Here is a 26,196-nt window from a genome sequence, read left to right as displayed (position 1 = left end):
CTGCATTTGCATTTGCCTCTCATCTCTGGTACTTGAAATAAAAATCCTCCTCATTTGTAGAAGAATCTTAGCGGAGCCCCATTTACCTTCGGAACAAAATAAATCAGCACTCAAAATAAAATTTAAAAAACAACAATACCTCATTTCTGTTTACTTTAGTATGAATATTACAGGAACAATAATGTTCCAACAGAATTTTAAACGTATGCTGGTACACTTTGCAGTGATGGAGATGGTTCATATTTTGCAGCATAGCATTTTCCGCTCTGCAACACTTAGACCTTTGATGAGCATTCTTTTCATCTAGTTCTTACCTTCAGAAATGTATTCTTGTGCTCAACATAATTCCTGAAGCAGCACTTTAAATGTTAACCTCGGCCATCTTTGTACATTATTATCATCATTTATCTTTCTGCAAAGGAGAAAGGAGAAAAAAAAAACACTTTTTTTTCACAGTTTCCATTATAGAGCTTATTTGTGAATCAAGGCCACTCCAGGACCTGAGAGCTCAATGGTCCATCCATTAAGCTCCACGATGCAAAAAAAACAACAACAAAAAAAAAAAACAAGCAGATTTAAGTCTGTTTACAGCATTAATCAATGAGCTGCCCACTAACAAGTCTCTCAACGGCAATAGGTAACTCTGATCGCTATGCCTTTCCTCTCCAATCGTCCCTTCAAGGTTACTGGCTATAGCCTTGCTCTGCTCACGGGGAGGGAGCTGCATACTGAGCACATCAGCTCATCTGGAGCCAGAGGACTGCTCCGCACAAACTTTTTGGTTTACTGTCCTGACTGTGCAGGGAAAAAAAAACGGCACAGTGTGTGACTGTCATGGAAGGCAGGTTAAAAAATAAGCACGATTAAAAAGAAAAGCAGCGCATGTTTTTGGAGATTCGTTAGATATATCAGCTGGAGGAGGGGGAAAAAAAGAGCGTAAGGATAGTTGACTGATTATGCAAGAGGATTAGGATCAAGGGTACCACAGTAGAAGCGAGAACGAAAGTGAAATGTTCAGTAGATTATGTAGTATAAAATTTAAGCGATGATGGGAACAGGCAAAATGTAATGATACGGCATAATCGGCTGAAGGGAGAAGATAAAGTGAAAGGAAACTAAAATGCAAAAAAAAAAAGAGGGTACACTCCTCCAACAGGGAGACGCCATTAAATAATCTGAATGTTTCTCTTTCGGGCTGATGTAACTTTTGCTGCTGTGTTGTGCAAAGACAAGGCGCGCAAGCAACAATGCGGCGTGGAGAGCCTTGTTTCTGGAGACAAACATGTAAATCCTCATCTAATTACCAACCCCAAACTCCACGGCTCAGTTCTACGCCGTTTATATCCTCTCCCCCACCGTCTCACGAGAATACAAGTTTACAAGCAAACCAATCGGCTAACATATGATCCGGCCATTAGCCACCTCATCCCCATCCCCGCACAGAGCAGCCATTAATGATGGATGACGCCTGAATTAATCATGAGAGAGGGGACAGAGATCTAAACACACAGTGAGGTCCCCGCGGGAACAGATGATCGGGAGCCTGGAGACGTCTGAGTGCGCCGTGCACTAATATGTAGAGAAGATGTTAAAAATGAAAATTGTGACATAATTCGTTTTCAGAGAACGTTTAAGGCAAGCAAACACATTCAATTTCACACACATTAATAACCCAAACAGACGCCTTGTGGATCACCGTGGCCCGGATGATTGAGAACCTTCACAGACAACTCAAAGGGAAATTGCATTTAAAAGCTCATGTGAATGTTTGGATGTTCGGTCCTATGTGAGACATAAAACAGCTCGTTTTATTTTTTACATATTGATTTCAGCTGCGTCCCTTAACCCTAAGCGACAAGCCAATAATAAAAAGAACCAATCTCCTTGCAGAAAATGCCCTTAAAGGAGATATACCAGAGCGTCAAAGCGTGTGGCCAAGCTGGCGCAGCATCCTGGGGATTTCAGTATATGGACATAATTGATTCAATTAGACCTGGACTCACCTCAACACTGCAAGGAGACGGACGCCGCCTAAGCTGGCAAGGCAGCCATTAATAAATCCCTTTAAGTGTGTGCAAAGTGCCACACTGAGCAGCTCCACTATTAAATCAGTCACTTCTTCTGACTGGAGTTTGCCTGTCGATCTCTTCGGACACACTCAGCATTCATTAGGCATACGCGTGGAGCCATGCATGCACTAAACACTGGCAATAACATACACTTAAAGCCAACCACTAAGCTTTTAGCAGAGCTTATAGGCAACAAATAACAATGATTTTAAATAAGTGTGTGCCTCCGTGCCTGCATTTAAGCGATGACCGACCACGTAAGTGTGTTAAAGTAGCGTGAAAACCCAGAAGAGGACAGGCAACACACAACGCATCCACACAAAGAGGATCACGGGCCGAGCTGGGAGAAAGAACTGCAACCTTAATGACCCGTGGCGTATTTTGTAGCCATGCGCAAGTGGGTACTAAGAACAAGCGTGATTAAACACAGCATGTCCCTCGCTTAATGTTGCTTGGCAGGATCGTGCTGCAGTTAAAGCAGTGGTAGAACATTTCCAGGCGAATGAATAGAAGGCATGCTGATAGACAATTTAGATACGCTCAAGCCAAGTCAAAACACAAAACTCACAGACAGATTTGATTCGAAATCGCAAACACACTGATTTTTCAAACGGCGGGGGATCAGCTCCGGGGGCTTTACCCCACCAAGTATCTCTGATCCATTCATAGAACTAGTCGCACCTGCCTTAAACTTCTCGACCTTCAGGTTATGCTGCTGTGACAAATTTGAAAGGCATTTCACACATGTGTCAGGTATGCCTGTGTTTGCAGAGAGTGGCCAGCTGTGGGGCGCAGGTGTGGAGGTGTGGTGTGTGGTGTGTGGTGTGGGGTGGGGGCATTGTGATTCAGGGCACACACCTGGTTTCACGGTCTTCAGGCGGATGGGCTCCCGAAAGTGGCGGATGACGGACAGCGTGTCTCGGTTGGTGAGTCCGCTAACCGGAGTTCCGTTCACCTCCAGCAGCACGTCCCCGCTGCAGGGAAACCTCCCGGTGTGACAGACCATCGCTTCCGAAACTATGTGTCCGAGGTGGGGGAACTCTCCCAGCTCAGCGCCGCCTCGCACCTCAACTACAGTGACCAGCTCCCCGGATCCCCCCCACGAGACAGTGCATTCCTGCACTTTAGTGGACCAGTGCTTCTTCTTTTTCAGTGTCTTGGACATTGTTGGTGTCTATTTGTAAACCTGGAGGGAAGCCCGAGTATGGTTGTCCTTCAAGGAAACGGCAGCTTCAGATCCTCACGGCGCAATGACGCACGGGAAAAAGCATTGCAGATTAGAGAAGTTGAGGCTGCTGGTTTGCGCTGTATTCCATTCCAGGGAAAACAAGTCCTTTTTAGCTTGAGCTCCCTCTGGAGATGATCAGTCCTTCCATTGAATTAGTCGAGCATCACCTGTACGCGACTGGAATGTGAGACCAGATGCGTCAGTGTCGCATTGAAGCGAGAAGTGCTGCTTCTGATGCTGGCGCGTCTCGATCTTACGCCCCAGCTCATAGCAAAGAGCACTTAATAAAACAACAGCAGCCTCCCCCGCAACGTTAAACCCCCGATATTAGCAACAGGGCAGCCCGGATCCTTTACGCCCCTGCAGTCCGTGGGCACCACAGCCTGGCACTTCCAGAAAAAAAAAAAAGAAAAAAAAAAAAAAAGGAGTACAAACAGACGTTATTCCAGTTGGGACTTGAGCAAACCCGATCCCACTGTGACGAAAAGAGTGTAGAAAAATACTGGACAACTTCATAAAGCTGGTTTGCAAAAGGTTTCCCCGGCTGATGAGAAATTCTCCCTCAGTCCCACTTCTTCATCGGAGCACACTGTGGAGACAACTTTACTCTGCGCACCTGTCCTCCTGGCCTGCCCTCCTCCGCGGTGACATCAGCAAGGCAGTCCTTGGAAACGGAAAAACATACCTGGCCCTCCTCTGAACCGGGCGGTAATGTGATCCTTTCAAAACACTGAAACTCTGCTCCTTGCCCTTCGCTGCGCGCGCTGAGCTTTTCCTTACATTTCCGCAGCCACTGTGGACATTTTTATTAATCTGAAAACTACGCAGTAGCATGCAACAGACGTGATCCGATTAGGCTTCGCTCCATAACTTTTTTTTTTTTTTTTTTTTTATCTTTTTCCGTGTAGGCTTCCTGACGGCAGAGGGTGGAATCCAATCAGAATCCAGGGGGGCGGTGTTAAAAGCGCGCACGCTGGACCAATGGTGAATAGGAAGAGGCGGGTGTTGTGGGAGTGGGAAGCGTTAGATTTCGTCTCTATGGTGTGTGAGCAAGGCGGAGTTCCCGCACTGGGATGCATATTTTCACGTGGGAAAATCAGAATCAGAAACATTTTAAAATAGAAAGCCTATTGAAAGTTCGACGTAGTCAGTCTTCCGTGTGTATCCGCTGACCACATGTTTGTTCCGATATGTGTTCCTAATAAAACGCACCGCAGCTTCTAAGTGAATCCTGACCACTACAGTATAGTTCCAGGTCCATGAAATGCGTCTGCAGAAGTGAAGTGGCGTGCACTCTTGTTAGATGCCTTGTTGATTCATTGCGCTATTCTGCCCTCGTGTGGTTGTAACAGTCAGAGGGTGGTGCCTCCATCAAAACACATGTTCTGCTGGGACATGTGCCACCCACCTTGACCAGACCAGGCACCCCCACCCTATAGCAATGACACTCCTTGATGGCAGCAGCCATCCCCAGCAGGATGCAGCAACTAAAAAAATAAATAAATAAAAAATAATAATAACATGAAAACACAAGATGTTGACCTGCTTCCAAATTCACTACATCCCAAAGTGATCAAGTATCTGTGGGGTGGACTACAGAGACTCCTCCCCTCGACCCATAGGACCCACTAACTACATTCTGTTTCCAGTTACCACAGGACACCCTCAGATGGCCCATGTCCATTCTCTGATGAGTCACCATTTTTTTTGGAGGCACAAGGGGAGACCTACACAATACTTGGAAAGTGGTCATAATGTTATGCCTGATCAGCAGTGGCAGCTGGTGGTGACTACAAAGTTGTTATTATTCTGGTCTGGTCTGGGTTCAGGACCCACCAACACCCCTTAATGACAAGCCGTGACCCAAATCAAAGAACATTTTCAACTTCTCACACCTATTGAATGAAAAGACTGTGTACAGATATAATATCACAGTATGTAAAACATTAAAAAAAAAAGAGATAGAGAAGGAAGAGAGGGAACTATTCCATTTTATACTCAATAGGCTGCAATTTAATCACAACCAGAACACTTCACTTCAGTGACTTCAGCCTTTCTTAGCACATTGCTTTCATGCACTGAGTCGGCTTCTTTCCGATGTGACTTGCGAAAGCAATCACAGACAACAGAAACGTGAATGGCTACACCTGCAGTTAGCCAGTCCTTTCTTTTGAGCCTGAAAAACATGCAATTTTGTCGTCTGTCCCTTTGAGTTATTTTAATGTTGTTTGTGATTCCAGTATCTTTACATCCAACGTTTCCTCCAAAGACATCAACACCCGCCACAGCTGAACTTCTTCTCCCTCCTCCCACTCTGACACCAGCAGCACTTCTGACCAATGACCAGCAGCCTGAGGGCTGACTGGTTTTAGCCCAAATGATCAGTGAATGACAGGGGCGTGGCATGACACCTGTCAATCACTCAAAAGACAATCACAATTTAATGAATGAAAGCTGACCTGGGGTGATGGGGCTGTAAAAATCAGCCCATTTAGATATATTCTATGTTTTTCTTTTGACTATTTATTTATTATTATTGCTACTCTTGGTTTGATTAAAACTTAACACAATCTGTTGTAAGTTATTTAAAAAATTATTTTCTCATATTTTTTTGTTTTTTAGCCCATGTATACCAGCTATGCCAGCTGATCAGTGTATGTGTAAAGACACACTTATAAGATGAGCATTTGCATTGCGTTATAATAAGTATGCATCAGAAACAGATTCTCAACCTTACTATTTGTTGTTGATGGATTTAATGTAATTCTTTTTATTTAGTAATTTAGTAATATTCATATGAGAGACGCATAACAAGATTTTAGGTGCGCAAGTGAATCACATTGCGGTAGCAGTATGTGAGCATGGCTCCGTTTAATGTTATCTGCTTTGTTAATAATTAACATCAGTTAACTTTCCTGCTCACCTCTTCGGTCAGCGCCCTTCCAGGCAGACCGTTCTCTGAAAGCAGCTGATAACAGGCATGTTATTGTGATTTTTCAACTCTGCCGCTGCTGTTAGTTTTTGTGTTACCGGGCTGTGAATGTGTGCTCACTCACACATTAGGGCCTCTTGTGTCAGGTAGGAAAACTTTGGCATTTGTATTAATTAGACATTAGTCAACGTTTTGTTTTTGCTTTACATTCTTTCCTAGTTAATTTGACTCTACAAAGAGATAAGTTGCAACTTTTCAGTTTCTTCTCTGTTTATATGGTCTGCAGTTTCTCCCACATGTGAGAAATGCCAGCTGCTGTTCATGGACGGGGGTACAGAATGTAGCAACGGTACATCAGTCACTGCGTGCTGTAAGTGTTAACGAAGAGCTGGGAGATCCATCTGTTTTAGCTGTATATGATGCTGGCACCATGTTAAACAAATAAAAATAAATGAGGGAGGAAAAAAAGGACAGTAAATAGTTCTGAACCTGCTTCTTCTTTCACTTGTCTCTTAGACGAGTCTTCAGGTCCACTTGCTGTCATTATAATCCCCTCTCTGTTGGCAGTGAGCACAGTTTTAGTGGTGACTCTGATTTTCTGCAGCCTCCGTAAGAACAAACAAAGGGCACAGATGGCCTCAGCTCATTTTACAAATGGTATGAGTTGCTCTGCAGCAGCGTCTGTGAATTATGCCTCATGCTTACATAGCTAGCAAACCTGTATCTTCTCTTGTGTTTTTATTAGGTCAGCAGAGCATTTTTCTGAATACAGCTTTAGGCACTCCAAAGGTCCAGGCAGCCTTGCAATCTTGGGAGCTCCCTGAAGAGTGCGTTCTTGAGGGGCTGGAGTTTTGGCAGACTGGTCGCTATGGTCCCATCTGTAAAGGTCTGCTGAAAAAGAGCGATGGAGCCTCCTCCGTTGTGGTGGTTAAATCCCTTCGAGGTACAGCGTGAATTTGTTCCCAGTCCAGAGTGATCTTGTGGGTGATAAGGTTATCCACCTTATTTCTTTGTTATTCTGATGTTAACTCCACATAGAGGGCCCCAACCAGCCTGAAGCCACAGAGTTTGTGGAGTGGCTCGCCTTCCACGCCACAGTGTGTAAACACAAGAATGTGGTGCAGATGTTGTACTGCCAGACCAAGCGTCTGCCCATGTACCTGGTCCTGGATGCCCACAACCCAGGGAACCTTCTTCACTTCCTCTGGACTCTCAGAAATGTAAGCTTTGATGCAGACCTTCTGTTTGCTAACATGTGTCATCTCCAAAGATTTAGTGCAATAACACGGAATAATTTTTAAATACAGAAAGATTCAAGCACGGCAGATCCATCGCAGGACTTCTCAGAGAGGTCCGTGTTTCTGGTGGCAAAGCAGGTTGCAGCTGGCCTGGTAAGTCTTTTTGTTTTGTTTTGTTTTTTTGACCAATTATTTCCATCCAATGACTAGACCACCACGAGTTCATTTTAGCTGTCATGCAGATGTCACTCTGTGCTGCACCACATCCTGATCCATTTGTCATTTTTCCCATGGTATTGGCTAGAATGAGTTGTTTATCCTGAATTTTGAACAACCCCTGCAACCAAAGATTGATACGTCTGGCTGTAATTGGCTCCTCCCTCAGGATTACCTGATGTCAGAGCACAGGCTGGTGCATGGCGATGTGGCTGCCAGGAACATCTTAATTGGCCCAGGCCTCTCAGCACGGGTGTCAGGGCTGGGTGTGGCATTTGGAGAACGCAAAATGGATTCAACAATTAAGCCGAGGGCAGCAGAGGTGCCCATCAAATGGCAGGCTCCGGAGAGGATTATGATGCAGCTCAATATCGACAGGAGTGACGTGTAAGGGCAGAGTTATGGCTAAGGAAGCCAAACACTAGACTGCACTGTTATTTATAACATGTTTAAATGCATTGTCCAAACTAAAACTTTTTTTTATTCTCCAGGTGGTCTTTTGGAATCTTGCTATATGAACTGATTACCTTAGGTAACGCACATTGTCCTGCCCACAAAAATTAAAAGCAGTCAGTTGTATTTCAACATTTCAGCTAAGCCTAAAGTTTCCAGTTTCTACAATCAGACCATCAGCAGCGTCATACAGCATTAAAATCACATTCATCTGTTTATATTTTTGCTGTTGATCTAAGGTTCTCCTCCATATCCTGAGCTGGAGCCTCTGTCAGTGCTTCCAAAGCTACAGGCGTCTTATCGAATGAAGAGACCAAAGGACTGTGGAGGACCTTTGTGAGTACAGTTCACCGGCCTGTATGTCAGGGAATTATGAACATATTTGTGTTGAGGTCATAGTCAGTGAGTTTAAGCAATATTCATCATTTAAAAAGTCACTAAAATATTGATTATTTAAGAAGAAGCAGCCTGACATTTGAAGGTATAATACCTATTTAGAGTGCTAGACTGAGACGCACTGTATGTCTGTGACACATGAAGTTACAGCCGCCCAAACACAGGAAACATTAGTTAGTCTTTCTCTTATCAAAACAGATGTGCAGCTTGTCATCAGTCAACTCTGAACCCTAGGTCAGTGGGGGGCCGTGGAGGACTTGCAAACTCCAAACTGCGGCAATATTCTAAGTGTGTAATGACAGTGGGAGACCACCCCAAGGGGACACTGTCTGACACAGCTCTTTAGACTGATGCACCGTTTATGCTTCAGTCCAGACCCTACGCAGACTCTAACGCTGTAGCCTGATGTGCACTGTTACTGAAAAGTAACTACACGTCACTGTGATACCGCTACTACCACCTGGTAGTAGCATATTCCCTTGTTAGCTTTTCCGGCTGCTTCTCCATCTCCGCAGCTTTCAAACTGATTGTCTTGGAACGATAAAGATGAAACACACAAAAGAAAGGTTAACTGAGGAGGTTTGAAGGTCCAGCTAGGTCCAGCTAGGTCCAGCTAGGCTGTTCATGACCAAATGGAAATATTTGCACAGGACCCCAATAGACCCCAGACACGCCTCTGGACTAAGGGAAACAAAATGTGTGAAACTCACTGGTTAATACATAGTACTGTATCTAAATTGAACCACATCCACAATATACCTTTTGTGTGAATGTTTATCTTTCTGGATGTATTTAGGTATGACCTGATGAAGTACTGCTGGATGTGGAGTTTCAAAGACCGGCCGGCGTTTTCAGCCATCATGAAGCTGCTGCAGTCGTCACTGCACTTTGCTTCTTCTAAACCTATCTGTGTTCCCGAGGTCGTCGACATGTACGAGTACAACCAAAAGGCAGGACTGCTCTCATAGGCCCATGTAAAAAGTGTGTCAACAACACTAACTCTACCAAGAAAACATAACATTAAAAGGGAATTGTTTTTTAGATTGCGGAGCATCCATCATGTAATCAGTTTTCTATGGCATTTCAGCTGAGGAAGGCAAGTGTATGGATTCTGTTGGTACACTGCTAGACGTCTGATGTACAACAAGAAGAAACTGAGGATTTCCACTTCGACATTGATGATATGATAAATTAACAGCATGGAGATGAACCAGTCCTATTATTGCCTCTTTATTGTCAAAATGTACAAATTTAAAACCACAGATCGTATTACTCATGAAGCGCTTTCCCTTTTTTTTCATCATTGGAGTATAGTATAGTTTTTGTATTTACAATGGTCTTGGCATGCATACATCACTGAGGCTTTACAGTTTGAAATCCAAAACAGCTACACAGGAAAGTCGAATGCACTACTGAATGCACCAGAGTAGATATGTGTTCAGTCTGCACTTCTACTACTTTTTTGGTTATTATCTTATTATCAACCGTGTTGAGAACCACAGTGGCTTTGAATCAGTACTGAAACAGAGGACTTTTTTTTTCTTGAATAAAGACATGACCAACATCCTAAAAGAGCCCTGTGAGGCAGACTCAGGTCATAAATTGATAAAGCCGTGACTTGTAAAATCATCAGAATCACTGAATTCAAACATGATTTTATACACCTCTGAGTACAAACTGGTTTTCAAGAGGTGAATCAGAATTCAAACAAAATCTGAATTTAAATAAAAGTATGTCAGTAGCTTTAAAGGCAGAGAACAGACGCGTTTGCCTGTTTCTCCGTGCAGTTATATTCATGTTTTGAAATAAATCAGAATAAAATGATATATTCTCCCCATTTGTCACTCACAATGCAAAGAGCCGCACACGCTCATTTTGAAACACAATGAGTGATGCCAAAGGCAGGCCCCTGCTGTAAAGAACTGCTGTACATAAAAAATAATAACACTAGCCGAGTTAAAGAATGACAAAACACCTTTTCTCCATCAGCCACTGTAAGTTTCTGTAGCACTGTGCTTGTGATCATAGCCATGACTAGCTGCAAAGTCATGCCACCACTAGATGGCAGGCTAAGCAGCACGTGCATCCCTCATCCTTCCTTTTGGTAAATAGGCAGCAAATCCCATGAGGCAGAAAACTCCTGCAGTAGAGACGTTAATGGGTTGCAATTTCCTCTCATAACAATTCTTAAACTGATGTTAGAGCAGATGGTCTGGCAAGTGACAGAAATCACCGTGGTCTCTGGAGTACCATGAGATGCGTTGGTGATCCAGTGTGGATTTCCTCCCAGTTTACTCCATAATGCCTCTTAAAACAGAGGTACCGCATACAATCACACATATAAGAAAATATGGAAGTCAAACATTTTTTGGAAACGAAGCCAAAAGTCTTGGGACACCAGATAAAACAGGACTGTGGTCAGCTTCAAATGAATTAAAAACGTGTTCAAACAGCGAATCAAATGAGATGAACTACATAATCAGCGTGTTAATAAGTCTCCTCTGTGACGTGGATGTAAGACCCCTATTTTATGAATAAAGACAACTTTTAGGAATCTTGGCCTGAACTCCAGAAATGGGAAAACAATATGATTTTAAACGATTTCTTATATTATCCTGTGAAAAGACGCTTCCATGTGCTCCCAACACTGACCAAAGGTCGGGTTAATACTGAGGAAGAAGGGAGATTAAAAACACGAGTAACCTGATGAAAATTCAGTTTTTAGAACAAGCCCGACAACCTCCTGGATTCAGTGAAAGTGCAACAAAGACAGAAGACAGCATGGATGTTAATCCCCAGCAGTAACATTAAAATCGTCCTCCTAATCGCTTACTCTAACTCTCTTCAGTGTGGGTTCTCTCTCAAAGGCGTCACATCAAAATAAAGGTTAAACAGAGCGAGTGTTTGCCAGTGATGCATGAGCATGTCTAGCTTGGATGCTCTATGCAGGTGGGGAGCAGCGGCAGTCTGGAGGCCTCAGTACACCCAAGTGGGCCAGAGGTAAACGTATTTCGGTGTATTGGGAAGGGCCAGCACACCTGTTACACTTTACTGCTCCAGAGAGATGTCGGGAACAAAATGTAGGAGACCGACCACAGCAGATAGTACACGCACGCAGGGGGGAAGGAAGAGCAGAACAGCATAATGACTCCTGGAAAAAAAAAAAAAAGGAAGAAAATTCAGAGTCATGTTCATCATCTGGGAATCAAAACGGTAAAAATAGATACATGAAAATCCACAAAATAATAACGTAGTACTGCATTTGTTAAAGAAGAGTGTTACACTTGAAACCATGAGGTGGTAAATTAATAAACGCTCCTTAGGGCTTTAATACTACTGGGAAGATTCCATTGCTCATCAATATGTTGTCCCATCATGTTTACTTATCTGATAATTAACTGAATGCAACAAAGCTTGATAGTGAAAAACATGTAAATATTTCCCTTTTCCTTTCTTTTAAATCACTTTACCTCCAGCGTAGACTACTTTCTTCCAGGCCTGGGACTCCAGCACTCTGTCGTGAGGGTAGAAGTTCTGACTGATCATGAAAAGGATCATGGCCACTGCGATGATACGCAGCATGGCCAAGTTTCCCCCTGACAACAACGAGGCGCTGGCCAGGATGGCAGACGAGTAAATGCAGGGCAGGCCACGGTACATGAACGGGATCCCTGTGGATTAACAGTAGGTACATAGAATTGAATTAGACTTGTAATGAGTGAAGCGAAAAGGCGAACTACAATGAAAAGGCCACCATGCCACATTGTGGAACTCACCACTAGAGAAGAAACAAAGGCGGACAAAAACTGACAGGACGTAACACATGCACAGGATGTTGTCCAGCAGGTCAGACGTCCTCAGAAGCAACGATGTCGCAATCCCGAAGGTGGTGAAGTCAGCAAAGTCGTCAAGTTTTGCCCCTAATTGTTGCAAAGGAAGGTATGAGTTGATAAGACGTCTGTACCAGAAACATTGTGTGTTTTAAATAACATGCTCCATTCCAACATCCTATGGTCATGAGTTTACATTCTTTTGAAGCTTGGGTCAATGCATTACTATCTCTCTCATGATCACTACCACCGTTACAGAGAACAGTGTGGTGCATGTGCACGCAAAATCTCAAAGTGGAAACTTCAGTGTCAGCCCAACGGGCGGCCATTCTATAAACAACATTCTCCACCGCCTCGCCTCTTTATCCCCCAGGACCACGGATCATGTTTTCAGCAGATGAGGATGAGGTGATTCAGGCCCGTGGCTCAAACGAACGAGGTGGAATTCCACAGGCCAGGGTCAACAATTTTAGCAATTTCAGATATGCAGAGAACCCAAAGCAACGGGATACAATAGACAATTGTAGCGTGATCCCGTGGAATTAGGCTGCTTAATCAGAAAGTGATTGTTCATGTGACAAAATACGCAAGGGGGGGGGAGGGGAGGGGTCCAACAACATCCACCTGCAAAGTCATGCAGAAAAAGTGAGACACAAAGCCCTCTGAAATGTGCAGCCAACAATGTATTGTGATGCACCTGGGAGCTATTTTAGGCTTCTGAGAAAACGTGAACTTGCGTGCTGAAAAATGTTAAAGCTATGTGGAGCTCCTGATTTACTAGAAAGGGTGGTGTGATCGTTTGAAGGCAAGCGACAGTGTTTAGTGAATGACATTATACAGAAAAAGTATGATTTGTCTCTTGAAAACTCCGTAAGACTAGCACGAGTCTTTCAGTAGCAGTGTTCCTTTTTACTGGTTCCTTTTGTTTATGACTTGGTGCAGCCAAATTTAAATGTGTAGACAAAAGAGTGCGCAGCTAGCTCTGCCAACACCCCAGCTGAAGTTTATCTTTGGTAAGAGCTACTGACCACAACACTCCACTTACCCAGTGCAGAGCAGGCACCCAGTCGCCTGGCAACTGCTCCATCTGCCAAATCCAGGAGATAGCCAATCAGGACCAGCCAGCATGCAGCATGATGGTGCCTGGACAAAACAAGTGAGTGTTAGGTTGAGCTATTTGATGACGGTAACCATTTTCACGGGGCAAAATATCTGCGAGTCCTTGCCAGTGGAAAAAAAGGCAAGTAGAAACTAATGCTGGCCTGATTTCAACAGTGTCAATACAACAGATGAAAGGGAAAAAATAAATAAAAAGGGAACTGTACAAGTCTATCAGTTTCTTTACACGCCTGTGCCTCTTTAGACCAAACTAAGATCCCAATAAAGCGAAGGAAAGCTATTAGTGTGAGAACTCTATATTCAAATTCACAATGTTTTCCCTATATTTTAATATGAGGAAACCACTAAGCAAAGATAGAGATTTAAACTAACAAGAGTTTACACAGACTTCCTTCTCCTAATAAATGTTGCTTCTAGAAAGACTCGTTGTTGCACAAACATTTAGCTGTGCAGCTCTTATGATTTGGATTGGATTGCCCTCATCTTGGTGCTTTATCATTACTTTAGTGTTTTACATTTTTTTTTAAAAGTCTCCCATGCCTCCCGAATTTTGGCATTTGTCCAGGTCATCATTTCCAGCAGACAGTCAGGTGTTTCATGAAACACGCTGATACGAATCTAATCGTCTAGTTTATTTGAATTACTATCGTTCGCCGGCGTGTGTTCACTCACCCGTTCAAACTGCTGAGAATGGAGGCCATGCCCATGACCATGTTTGCCACCGACAGAGCGTTGGCAGCATTTTTACGTGCAAACTCCTTGATCTGAAGCCCGGTGGCCTGATCACTCAGAAGGAGCTTGTTGGTACACTGGAAGAAACCTGGGACCAAGCAACAGCTGCAGTTAGTAGTATGCAGTCTATGTTTGTTAAATAACCTCTGCTGTGGTTACAGGATAAACCTAAACTCCTACTGTGATAGGGTGACCTCACCGGCCGACCTTTTCATGCATGTCTCTGTATTGGATTTTGCCTTCTCATTGCATCTCACTTTGGTTCAAGCTTAAGTTGGCGTGTGAAATTCGTTTGAAATATTTATTATCACCAGTCATTATTTATACACATCCACATCCACCATATGTATCATATATTGTGTTTTTTATTTATTTATTACTGTATTTAAAGAAAAATAATACGCCAAAACATCTTCCCTCATCTTATGTAAAAGAAATATCACTTACCAAGATGCGTGTTTTATGGACCGAGACCAACCTTACGGTTCATTCATCCTTTTTCAGATCACTAAAATGCATTTGTTGTTACCATACATTCATTCAGTCAGGGGTGCGCAGCCTATATCATGCAACATTAGTGAGGGCCTCATTATCTATTTCTAACATCATCAGTTATTTCTATGCAGTGATCACATTACACACCATTTAACACAGCCACAGTGACATGCAATATCAATATCAACAGGTAACACTTGGGAATTAAAGATATATATATATATATATAAATATATAAATAAATGATCAAAAATACTCGACATCAGAACAGGAGGCATGTGAAGTGTTAGCACTCAAATGTGAGCATATCAGGGGTCAAGTACACACAAATGCTGGTGTGGGGGACAAGCTATGAACATAGAGGAGACTACCACATACACCACTGGCTACAGTGAGGGTGAGTCGGACCTACTACATTGACACATACCAGACGTGAGATCAATTATTAGCCTGTTAACTGTTAACCGAATAAAGTGACCTGAAACAAGGACATGGCAGCAGCACTCCCTAAGTAGCTAACTGTTCACATCTATTATTACTACTGCAGCCCAGGCTTTAATGCAGATAAATCTACATCTTCACCTGCTTTTCTTGCATAACTGCATAAGGTTATATCGTGGTAATCATTTTTCTCAGGTTGCCTCCGTTTTATGTCATGCTCTGTTTGGAAGAGCTGGCAGCTTTGTATGAGGATTACGTGAGCAGACTAAATCAAGACAAGCTCATCTACTTGATTTGGTCAGCACTGCATCTTTACTTAAAGCTATTAATAAAGCTGTCATTATAACGTGGTGTGTTTTGAGATAAAGCAAAATGTAAAAGATAGATTCCCCCCCTGTCTCAGCAAGATGGAATGACTGCTGACACCGTCTCACTCCAGTCAACCGCCCCATGAACCCTTCTTTTTTTTTTTTGTATCAAGACAAATAAAATTTTGCTTATTCTAAGCCATTCTAAGCTTATCATTTTCTCTCAAGTCATAGTGCTGTCCAAGACAGTATGCACAGATGATGACCTGCAAAATTTAAATAGTTTTCAAATGTCTTTCAAATGTCTTTCACCCTGAACTTCCTGTGATTCCAAAGCCAGGCGAGTTCAAGAGACTCTTCATCTGAAAGAAAACAGCGTATGAGACACAGCAGAAAGCCAACAACAACGTTTACTTAAACAGCATGTGTTTTGCTTCTTATTTTGTACTCGAGCACGGCTCTCCACCTGGCGTTTGAATTACTACTTGAAGACTTCTCACAGGAACAGTTAATGCAGATGCCATTCTGCAGTCAATGTGAAAATCTCATTGCCAAGCCGGGTTTATTGTCAAATGTATGAATTTTTGCCTCAATGAATACCAATAAAGAGCCACTCATCATGCAGCTCCATGAAGGCAAAAGTGTATCTGGTTGCAGAGCTTATGGTGATGTTTTACTAGGACCGCTCCATGCACCGTCTTGTTCGCTAATAACAAGAACATAAAACCAGAGCCAGGCACGATGTAAGTTTCAAGCAGGTCTCTGTTTCTGAATTGCTGCTGCCTAATGAGTGCAAAGCACGACGGGAAGTCCCTTGTTATGTAACACCCTACTATGTTACCTGGTAACAAGTATAAAAAAAAAGAAAAAATTGACAAAGACAAACTCACATCTTAAAATTCCCAGCAGGGACAATCTGAAGTGAATTTACTGCACTGTTTAAACAACTTATTTTTCCCTTGCAATCACACATAAAATATTAAACCAGCAACAATGAATTAATTATTATTAATTATTAATACATCCTGTGTTCCTACACCCATGCTCATGTAGGTGTACAGTGATCTAGGAGATGAGATGAGACTGAGAATGAAGCACCTACCAGAGGAGGGATTCAGGAGGATCATGATTGTCTCTGGCTCACAAAGCAACAGCTGAAAGAAAACATATTTTGCATATCATACACAAGAGTTTAAATTACAGACTATGACATGATACATAGATTAAGACTACCTAAAAACATCAATCCACAAATAGCCCTCGATGAGACTTCACGTCCGTTTTGGCAGCTATAAATCACATTAAATATAGACTTTTAAGGAAATACTTCTGTCGGTTGCATGATTTCACAAAGTCGACTTGGTGGATCGTCTGGGGTTTATCAGCTGCACGTTAATGACGTGGCTGATGAGCAAGTTATTATTTATTTATAGTCGTGTGCGCAACAGTTAGTTTTCTCCTGCCCCGCTCGTCTGTCTCTTCATTCATTCTTAACTGAAGCACATCATGAAAATCTCAAACATATAATATGCTTCCGGTTGCAAAAACTAAAAAACAAACATGATAGCAGTAAAGCTTTAAAAAAAAAAAAAAAAAAATCCTTTCTATTTCCAACCCCGTTTGCTGGTTTACCATTACAGATGCTCAGCTGGGGCCTGAATGCGCATCGCTCTATCCTCAGCACCAGTCTCATAAACGTGTCCAGAGCGCGGCACGGTCGTTATCTTTGCTGTGTTTAAACGCATCACCGGGACGCGTATCAACGCGGAGTGGAATAAGAGGTGCATCGATTAGATTTTTGGAACACCCCACCAAATTTATAAAGACTATTTGAGAAAGCGCCGCAACTGCGTCACAACCAAATGATGGGACAAATCCGCGACTAATTTGAATTACCGAGTCACATCCGACGCGAAGACACGGATGCCGAAGCTTCTCGTCTTACCTGGAAGGAGCTCCACAGATTTAGTTTGTCTACTCTAAATCAAACGTTGGAAACTTCTAAACTCTCACGCACGTCACGGCGAGTGCTTTTTTTCTCCTCTCTTTTCTTATCGACGCATTCAAATTACCGACGTGTGCGTTTAAGGGTGCGACGTTGTCGCTGTCATAGCGTGTGGCAGGTTACCTGTCAACTTCACAGCCGCTATTTCACCGCGTCCTTTTAAAGTCCTAGGATAAATCAGCTGGAATATTCCACCGGAAATGACGCTCCTACCGCTTCTAGTGTTTTCTGCGATGTTGTTGGTCAATTCTTTGGTGGCCACCGCTAGAGCGAATGACATTTTAGGACAAGGAAATGCTTGCAGGCTGAAGGAATTGCACATTTCATTACTGATATTCAAATAAAACAGCAGCGAGCCTCCATCTGCAGAAAAGGAGCGACGTGACGCATAAAATTCCTATCATGAAGGTTAACAAGACCGTTAAGTGTCAGCTGAGCATCATCAGGAGTGAAATACATAAAACACATTTTTAAAACTAGTATTCTCTGCGTTGGTCGTGTTGCGATTTCAAATATTTAATTTCAGAAACATTTATTTTGCACGTTTATGTATATTTAACACTTTTGATTAATCAATGGGTTGTCATTCTACATGAAGATGGACAATAAATGATAAGGTACAAGTAAGTGGTGTCTGTCAAGGTTCTCAGTCATCCAGTTTTGCAGCTCAGTCAACACTCAGTAAAGAAATGAATTCTAATATAAAAGTCCTGCACTGAGTCCCCTTCCATGACTGTTATAAGTTTCATGCCGAGTTTCACGTTGAAACAATATCAGAAATGTAGTGATTCATCTGTGCGATCATTTTGGAGGAGGTAGTTTGTCACGATTGTAAACTAGATTCAATTAAACACAAAAGTATGTCATGTCGCCCAGATCACTGATTAAAATAATGTTGTCGAAATATTAGAAACATGTATCGGCAGTAGTGACCACGGTCTCCAACGTGAAAGCACAGCTGAATCAACAGCTCTCAGCTTTAAACAAATTCCAAAGAAGCACAAAAACGAACAGTCATGAAAGGGGATTTAGTACAGGGCTGTTATTATAGAATGCACTGGTTTTCATTAGTGTGCCTAATGAACTGGCAAGTCGGTGTAAATAAGCTATGATACAACATTACAGGAATCTGTTCATCTTATGCGGTAACTGTTGTTCATATACAAGTATAAATAAACTGCTTCTCACATCCAGGATGACTCAGACTCACGAAATGATCGAAGGTAAAGCAGTTAGTCAGTGTCCAAGGTCCAAGTCACTGAAATGTTTCTCACAGAATAGCAATCAGCTATTAAAGTTTGTCTTGTAACCGTGGGACTGGGGCGAGACTATGGTATTTAACACAAAACTCCCTGTTCTTCACATCACACAGTGGAGAGACCACTTTTTACATTAGAGTTAACCCTAATAACTCTTAACCAAGTATATAAAGAAAGAGCCATGAGTTCTAAAATAAGAGACTCCTTTTTACCTGAACATGGTATAGATGTATTGATGTAAAGCATAACACCACGAGGACAAGATTTATGGTCCTGATATAAGATTTGTGGATGCATGTTCTTACACTGGGGTAATAACTGATCAATCACCATAAAAAGGCCAAATAAACTTGCTGATTAAATTATAATTAGTTAACTCTGGCTGCATGGATATATATTTAATACAAACACAGATAAATATATGTGTAAATGACTAGTACTAAGTGTTTACTAGTGGTAATCTCAAAACTTAAATGCTATTTTATAGAGGACTCTGGGCTCATCTTCATCCGTCTATGAAGGTACTAAGGCCTGTCTGTTCAATCAGTTTACATAACAGACTCACTTAAGTAATAATTAATTTATCTGTATGTGTTAATTTATTACATCTGAGCAAAACAAACAAACAACAAAAAAACATCTGACCTATGCCACCTTATTCATTAATGCTCTAACCTGGTTTGTTACCAGAATTTCAATCAGAATTTCAACTTCAATGAATTTTGTCAAGGTAAGAAAAGCAGTACCACAACATGATAGTAATTTCTTTCCTTTGCATGGCTTTTGTTATCACAAATATATCACAGTGTTTTTTCTTCTAACAATAAATCATCTATAAACCACTGACTCAGAAGGCACCATGTGATGCTCACAGAATCAGCAATCTTTATTTTTCTTGAACTAGACGGGGCACAAGTTAAATTCTAAGATTTAGTTATTCAGCAACAGCCCTGCTCTGTGGGGTCTGGATGTGGAAATTTACTGTCATGCGCCATTTCCACGCACACATTATAAATATGCATGATGAAACCACTGCTGGAGCAAAGCAAACGCATCCGCTTTCCAAGAAACGGACGGCAGACATGTGAAGGCTGAAATCACCACACCAACGTGTGTGTTTAATTTATTCTTCCAGTTACTGCAGGTTATTGGGAATGAGCCAAAACTCCTGCAAACACAATGTAATATGAGGCAAAATGTTTAATTTAATATAATGTACAGTAGATTAATGAATTCATACCTTGCTTTAATAGCTACTACACATCCCCCACTGGTATAAAAACCATGCAATAAAATAACTGTTGCTCTTAACTGCCAGTGAATTCTCACACTGAGCAAAAACTCAATGGGCAGGTGAAGCGAACTTTGTAGTCTTGACAGTGTTTTCCACCCGGCTGCTCAGCTGTCACACAGGCGAAGCCGTAAGTAGCATCATATCTGCAAAGTATGTGAATTTTCAGACATGAGTCTTTACTCATATTGAAGTGAACTTCTGACAACAGAGTTTACTGTAAAATAACACAACATCGTGACAATAATGTGACAAAATTAACTTTACTTAAGTCTGAAGGCTACAGTCGTTCAAATTTGTGACAAACTTTGCTTTTGACTGTGGATCATGTAACTATGTGGTAAATTAATGTAGCTCCCAGCTGATGTTAGTTTACTGTTACTCACTGTTTTTGGTACATTTGATATCATTTTTCATTTTTCCACTGAATGTTTAGTCTCATTTTTACATGTCACAGCACACACACTATTCAAATGCCTCTTGAAGGTGCTTTATGTCAGCTCACATTTGAAAGATGTCCCCCGTCTTGTGCGCAGGCACCCCAGACACACTCATGGCTTCGATGGCCACAGGCTGGGAGCAGACCTGACTGGGGTATAGCACCTGTAGCTGGAGGAGCGTCTCATAATCCCCCCGGCCCGTGGGATCGTCCACGTCAAACCAACGTGTCCTACAACCTGCAGTGGAAAATAAAGTTACATACTGTATGTGACACGGACATCCTATGTAGATTTTAAATAACAGCTAAGACAAACAAGATTTTTTTAAAAAAATTAACTCCGTTTGCATGAAAACTCACCCTGGCAGAAATCTGAAGGGCAGGTCAGGCTCACTTGGTAATCCTCACATTGTTTACTCTTTTGCTTTTCATTGATGCATGCAAATCCAAAGGTTACATCATACCTGGAATTTAAGTTAAAAAGGTATTAAAACTGATCACTTTAAGCAGGAAAAGTCAAATCTAAAGCCTTCTGTTTGGTATCAAAACAGCGTCCTCACGAGAGAAAAATATCTCCTGTGTATCTGGCGGATATTCCACTAGTTGTCCTGGCCTCGATGCCGGTGGGGTTTCCACAGACTTGACCAGGAAATGTCTTCAGCAGTTGATGTATGGACTCCACGTCACCCTCACCCGACGAGTTACCGCTGTTCATCCACTGAGTCCGACACTGCTCTGACACTGAGTAGAAGATGCACATGTGAAACAGGATTTCAGTGAGATCGGTAATGGATTTGTGAGGGGCAAACAAAAACGTTGACTACAACAGGTACAAAACAGATACCTCTGCTCCAAATGTTCATTGCCTAAGCATGCACTAAATATACTCTAGCATGGCATTCACATAGGGCTTTAACCATTCCTGCTTCATTTAACCTGAACAAGTTTGAATGCTTGAAATGGTTGGAAAGAGAAAAAGACTTTAACCTTGACAGAACTCTTTGGGACACGTAAACCTCACTTTGTAATCCCTACAACGCCTTCCTTTCTGTTCTGCGTTTACACAGGCAAACCCGTAGGTGGCATCATAACTGCAAAAAAGAAGAAGAGAAGGTGACGAATACATGAACCCTATCCTCCTTCAGTCTTTGGGTAATTAAACCATTTTCCATTTAAGATGATATATTTTAAACACACTATAAGAAATGATCAGAGGTGTTGTATGCAGGTTCTCCATAGATGGTCTGGACCTCTATTGCAATTGGCTGGGGGCAGATCTCTCTCGGGTATATGCTCAAGAGGTCACTGAGGACCTCGTAGTCTCCGTTTCCAGTTGGGTCGTCGTGATCGAACCAGTCTGTCCTGCACTCTGTGAATCAAAAAGATGTATGTACTATTTAGATAAAAGTTTTTTCAGTGCAGTTTAGTTTTTTTTTTTTTTTTTACTATTTTGCATCACATACCAGAGCAGAACTGTCCTGTGCAAGTGAACTTGACTTTGTAATCATCACACTGCATCAGTTTCTGTTCTGAGTGGAGGCATAAAAGACCCTCTGATACACTGTATCTGAAAACAGAAAAAGAAAAAAACATATTTTGTGTCTCATTTCATCTGAATAAAAGTAAAAGCATGCTGAGCTTCTTTAAGAACATAGTACATCTGTATATACAAACCCATCCCTGTCATTACTTCTTCGTCATTTTTGTGCAATAGTTGGTGCAACTCCTACTTGAGTTTGCTTTTTTATTCATGATATTCATGGATGTTATTATTTCTTTTCAACCTACTTCTACCTCAACCCTCAATTTACACCAGTGTTTTTTCTCCCCATTTTCTCTTGTCTACCTTATGCTATTGTTTGTATCTTTTTGTATTTCGCGTTGTGGTTCCCTACCACTGTAACTCGGTGATTTCCCCAAGAGGATAAATAAAGTCCTGTCTTAACTTATCATTCATTCATTATCCAATTCATGTCATTTGATCACTCTCGGTTTTGAGATTGAAACTGAGATTGAGACTGAGATTATAACTTCAGTGTGCTGGTATATTTAAGTAACTGTTCCAGTGTAATTCACACATCTCTGAGCAGTCTGAGCTCTGTTTGGTTATTTACAGGTGGTTATTTCTGAGTTACGAAACCTCAACATTTTATCTACATTTTAAATCATCAGTTACTTTATTATGAAAATCAAAGCTTCCTGAAATCAGCTCAAGGCTAGAAATCTTTTTACGTGTGGAAGGAATTCCCACTGTGCTGCGATTTGATCCCAGAAACGGTCTGAACCTCCAAATCCACTGGGTTAGAGCAGATCCCAGTCAAGTGCTTTCTTCTCAAGTCAGTCAAGAGCTCCGAGTCTCCATGCTCAGACACGTCTCCTTCATCGAACCACGCCGTCTTGCAGGCTGTGGAGGGGGACAGACTTTTAGACTATGTGCTGTGTGTTGCTAGACTCAGGAAACTGTCGCATGACTTACTTTCTAACGCTGTAGTGGGTAAGTGCAGGTCTGTGGGGAGGAGAAATCATTGAATGAATGAAGCATTTAAACCTCTTTTTTAAATTAACCTTTTAGAGTTTTATTACCTGATACCAGAAGACAACATACTGCACAAACCTAAAGTAACAAAGATAAGGAGACAACTGGTAAAGGTCTGTAGGATTACAACAAAATGAAACTCAAAGTATATTAGTTACCTTGAAGGCCAGCATGATTCTATATCCAGTAATAAGGAAACTGCATTAAAACATATATTAGCTTTTTAAAGTATTACAAAATAAGTAAAAAGAGAAATTTCTTTTGAATTTTACTTACAAAGATGTCATGCACAGAAGAGTTGGGTCTTTGGAGAAATCAGCATGTGTATCATGGTTAAATATGACAAAGCAATAAAGCTCCTCCCACAGTCTTCCAGCGTTGTCAGCAACACGCAGGTTACGTTTCTCAGGATGCTGTTCAGACAATGACTTGCATGATCTAAATCGTGGATTTTATGTTCAGAGGGAAATGGGGAAAATGTGAGACTTCCATGAAATTTCTAAGTGTGAGGATCATTTCCACCAGTTGAGAAATCCATGAGAGGAACCATTAATATGCGTGAAAAATTTCTTCTTTGAATGTACTCATTCCTCCTGCTCTTACCTGCTATAAAAAAAGACATACAGGCAAGATTTTCATACAAGCTGCAGATTTTTGCTCAGAAAGAGTTTGCGCCCCCATTTCATTCATTGGAGACACATATGATGAGGAGAAATGATAAGCGACAAATTTTTCCATCTGCATACGGCCACGTACCAACATATTCAGTCCTCCAGTTCAGTTCAGTTCCAGTGCTCGCCAGTGAAAGTCAAGCCTCTCTCACTTTATGGCTTAAACTAAATGGAATTATTTATAATCCCTGAGGCTCTCCGAGAAAGAAAGAGCAACTTGATAACACACTTCCTATGTGGGTTTGACAACCACTGTTATAAACGTGTCAAATAAAAGATTCAGCCCCGCATGTGTTAGCAGTATTTATGACCCAAACTGAAGCTCAGCAAATACATAAAATTAAATGACGGACCTAAACCTCCTGCTAATAAACGAGATACTAAACTATAAGACCACGTTCCACTGGCATTCATTTGAAAAGGTCATCAGCTAGAGTCTGCCCCACCCTGCAAAGAAATCTCGAAAAGGAATATTGAGTTTCTACAGATAACAATTGATTTGTTGGCCGAAGACTAAGGCCTCAGGCCCGGCTGGTAAGTGTGTGCCTCATAGGAAGGTTTAAAATAACCAGGATCATTGTAGTATGAATGTGATCCACCATGACAGTGGAACACAGCACAACTACAGCCAGAACCATGACTGTGACAGATTATGTCCACAGGGCTACACTGTGACAATGAGTCAAGAGATTAGGTCCTTGACCTTAACGGAGTTATTGAGTATGGACTTAACTTGTGTTTTTCCACCTAGAAAAGCATTGATTGTGTGTTATTGTTCCGATCCTAATGAAAAGGTTACAGCAAAGAAAGTGTGAATAACAGGAGTGTGGAACAATAATACATCTTGGAAAATGGTTTTTAACTACTGAGCTAAAGGATTTCTTGACTCAGTGCGTATTCCAGTGACTTAATGAGGCACTTCTATGAAGTTGGGCGACTCTTTTATTAAAAAGAAGAGGCAGAGACAAAGACTTTAGTCCTTTAATTCTCTTCCTATAATGCAGTCCAACAGCCTCTCACTCCCCCTAGTAAGTCCCCCACAAACACTGTTACACACTGTTTTTGTAGGCCATGTAATATACAGGACATACAATACATGCTGTATATAGGTGGACAATTTTGCACTTGTTCTTTCTAAGATGATTTCCAATCACAGTTAGTTTTCCAATCATAATTATATCATTCTTTAAACTATGTTCAGTGATTTATTTATCTGCAGATTTTTATACAAAAGTATGATACAAATTTGTAGCAACGACATAGAGCATGCATCTTCAACAGGGGATCCATGGAGGTTTTACAGGGGGGGTCGCAAAATCTTTGGTTGATTAGACATTTTTTATACATTTGTTTTTTAATGTCCCCCCACAATTTTCTACCACCCTACTGTTGCACGTATTTCATATTGAAAAAATATGTATATATTTGTACCTTTGTATCATTTTAACAGCGTCATATTCAATGCAAAATGACAATAATAGTGTGTATTTATAAATGGCACTAGGCCAACTTTAATATGGAACACATATAGCAGTATAGTAGGTAGGGGTCCCTACTTAATCTGTCAGTCAGTTTGGGGGCCCTTAGCCTGAAAAACATTGAAGACCCCTGACATAGAAAATAGGCAATGGATTTAGCTGATTCTAGTACTCGTGTCAATCATAGCTCATTATTTATGCAACATTTTCTGAAAAAGTGAAAATAAAGACACCCACAATTCACCTCCATTGTGTCTTCTTTTGGCAAAAATCCTCAGATTTGACAGATGGACAAAAGATGTGCACTCACCCTTAGAGCACGAACATCACTCATCCTCCTAATCTGGTTTCATAACTGCAGCATGTCGATGAGTCTGTCAATGTCAGTGCTTCAGTTTGATTTAGGATGAAGCAAGACAATAATTTTTAACAGTGATTGATAGTGTAGCTTTTCGGTGTGTGCCACTGTGTATCTTTACAGAATCCAGATTTTTCCAGTATCGGCTACTCTTACCTGACAGTTTGAACCACTTAACCTTCACGTTTTATTTGACAATGAATAGATACCAATGTTGAGGATTTACATTCTCACATAATCTCTGGATTATTTATCCATTGTCATGGTAACTTGATAAACAGTAAGATGAGCAGATCAAACCCACGGGGGATGTTTATTTTAGAAACCTAATTTGGGTGTAACCTCTGAGAGGGAACATTGGATCTCTACACTCTAAATAGCCTGTATAATCAGCCTGTCTTCTGGGACCAGGTTAAAGGCTTACCTGCACTATTGTCAGGCCCTCTGTTTCTGCCTGCAGCCACTATCAAAGTGTCTCGTCTTGCGTGCTTGATTGCAGGTGTGCCAGCCAGAGCAGATCCCCACCGGCTGCACGGCATCACAATCACTGAGCAGGTTACAAACAAAGTGCTCTATCATCGCTAAGACTTCTTACACGCAGCCAGTAAAAGCATTTCTTGTCCCATCAGCCCTCAGTCGGCACCTTTGTGTTGTGAAAATAAAATGTGATCAGCGGAAACTCTCGCTTCTGTGCCTGCATTC

The 26,196-nt window shown here is 41.7% G+C and overlaps 4 protein-coding genes across 13 annotated transcripts in view; 1 reads left to right on the top strand and 3 right to left on the bottom strand.

The window, feature by feature from the left end:
- The window catches only part of magi3a (membrane associated guanylate kinase, WW and PDZ domain containing 3a), a 108,679-nt gene extending 104,454 nt beyond the window's left edge, over positions 1 to 4,225 (bottom strand). For 2 of the 4 annotated variants that reach the window (XM_047569239.1, XM_047569323.1), the window contains exon 1: positions 2,928 to 4,225. In XM_047569239.1, coding sequence (XP_047425195.1) covers positions 2,928 to 3,234 — 307 coding nt within the window. In that variant the 5' untranslated portion in view covers positions 3,235 to 4,225. The remainder of the gene's footprint in view (positions 1 to 2,927) is intronic. The other 2 variants (XM_047569078.1, XM_047569153.1) reach the window with 1 other exon arrangement.
- A 2,006-nt stretch (positions 4,226 to 6,231) lies between these two features.
- Positions 6,232 to 9,742, top strand: si:ch73-206d17.1 (tyrosine-protein kinase STYK1). Of its 4 annotated transcripts, XM_047569544.1 has the most exons (11): positions 6,232 to 6,375; positions 6,516 to 6,599; positions 6,746 to 6,886; positions 6,975 to 7,172; positions 7,268 to 7,449; positions 7,537 to 7,620; positions 7,853 to 8,070; positions 8,175 to 8,215; positions 8,376 to 8,472; positions 9,329 to 9,513; positions 9,620 to 9,742. In XM_047569544.1, the coding sequence occupies exons 2-10, from the start codon at positions 6,551 to 6,553 to the stop codon at positions 9,498 to 9,500; spliced, it is 1,182 nt and encodes a 393-aa protein (XP_047425500.1). In that variant the 5' UTR covers positions 6,232 to 6,375; positions 6,516 to 6,550; the 3' UTR covers positions 9,501 to 9,513; positions 9,620 to 9,742. The 4 variants fall into 4 exon arrangements, with proteins under 4 accessions (XP_047425500.1, XP_047425590.1, XP_047425412.1 ...); XM_047569634.1 differs by having other exon boundaries at positions 6,797 to 6,886; positions 9,329 to 9,742; XM_047569456.1 differs by having other exon boundaries at positions 9,329 to 9,742.
- Positions 9,743 to 9,746: 4 nt separating this feature from the next.
- Positions 9,747 to 17,707, bottom strand: tmem269 (transmembrane protein 269). 4 transcript variants are annotated; one of them, XM_047570213.1, is made up of 8 exons: positions 17,403 to 17,579; positions 16,560 to 16,611; positions 15,770 to 15,819; positions 14,154 to 14,301; positions 13,408 to 13,505; positions 12,309 to 12,452; positions 12,003 to 12,203; positions 9,747 to 11,683 (listed from the first exon to the last, which is right to left on the bottom strand). In XM_047570213.1, the coding sequence occupies exons 4-8, from the start codon at positions 14,192 to 14,194 to the stop codon at positions 11,574 to 11,576; spliced, it is 594 nt and encodes a 197-aa protein (XP_047426169.1). In that variant the 5' UTR covers positions 14,195 to 14,301; positions 15,770 to 15,819; positions 16,560 to 16,611; positions 17,403 to 17,579; the 3' UTR covers positions 9,747 to 11,573. The 4 variants fall into 4 exon arrangements, with proteins under 4 accessions (XP_047426169.1, XP_047426008.1, XP_047426088.1 ...); XM_047570052.1 differs by lacking the exons at positions 15,770 to 15,819; positions 17,403 to 17,579 and adding an exon at positions 17,586 to 17,707; XM_047570132.1 differs by having other exon boundaries at positions 14,154 to 15,819.
- Positions 17,708 to 20,171: 2,464 nt separating this feature from the next.
- Positions 20,172 to 26,149, bottom strand: si:dkey-205h13.2. Its single transcript, XM_047569847.1, has 12 exons — positions 25,919 to 26,149; positions 23,264 to 23,425; positions 23,146 to 23,185; positions 23,035 to 23,065; positions 22,928 to 22,957; positions 22,684 to 22,855; positions 21,915 to 22,018; positions 21,649 to 21,820; positions 21,439 to 21,542; positions 21,012 to 21,192; positions 20,812 to 20,915; positions 20,172 to 20,689 (listed from the first exon to the last, which is right to left on the bottom strand). Exons 2-12 carry the CDS (start codon positions 23,272 to 23,274, stop codon positions 20,514 to 20,516), a joined length of 1,125 nt encoding a protein of 374 aa, XP_047425803.1. The 5' UTR covers positions 23,275 to 23,425; positions 25,919 to 26,149; the 3' UTR covers positions 20,172 to 20,513.
- Positions 26,150 to 26,196: the final 47 nt, after the last annotated feature.

Source organism: Mugil cephalus, chromosome 1, assembly GCF_022458985.1.
Source record: "Mugil cephalus isolate CIBA_MC_2020 chromosome 1, CIBA_Mcephalus_1.1, whole genome shotgun sequence".
NCBI lineage: Eukaryota > Metazoa > Chordata > Actinopteri > Mugiliformes > Mugilidae > Mugil > Mugil cephalus.
The sequence above is the reverse complement of the archived record's forward strand: the minus strand, read 5'-3'. Positions and strand labels throughout refer to the sequence as shown.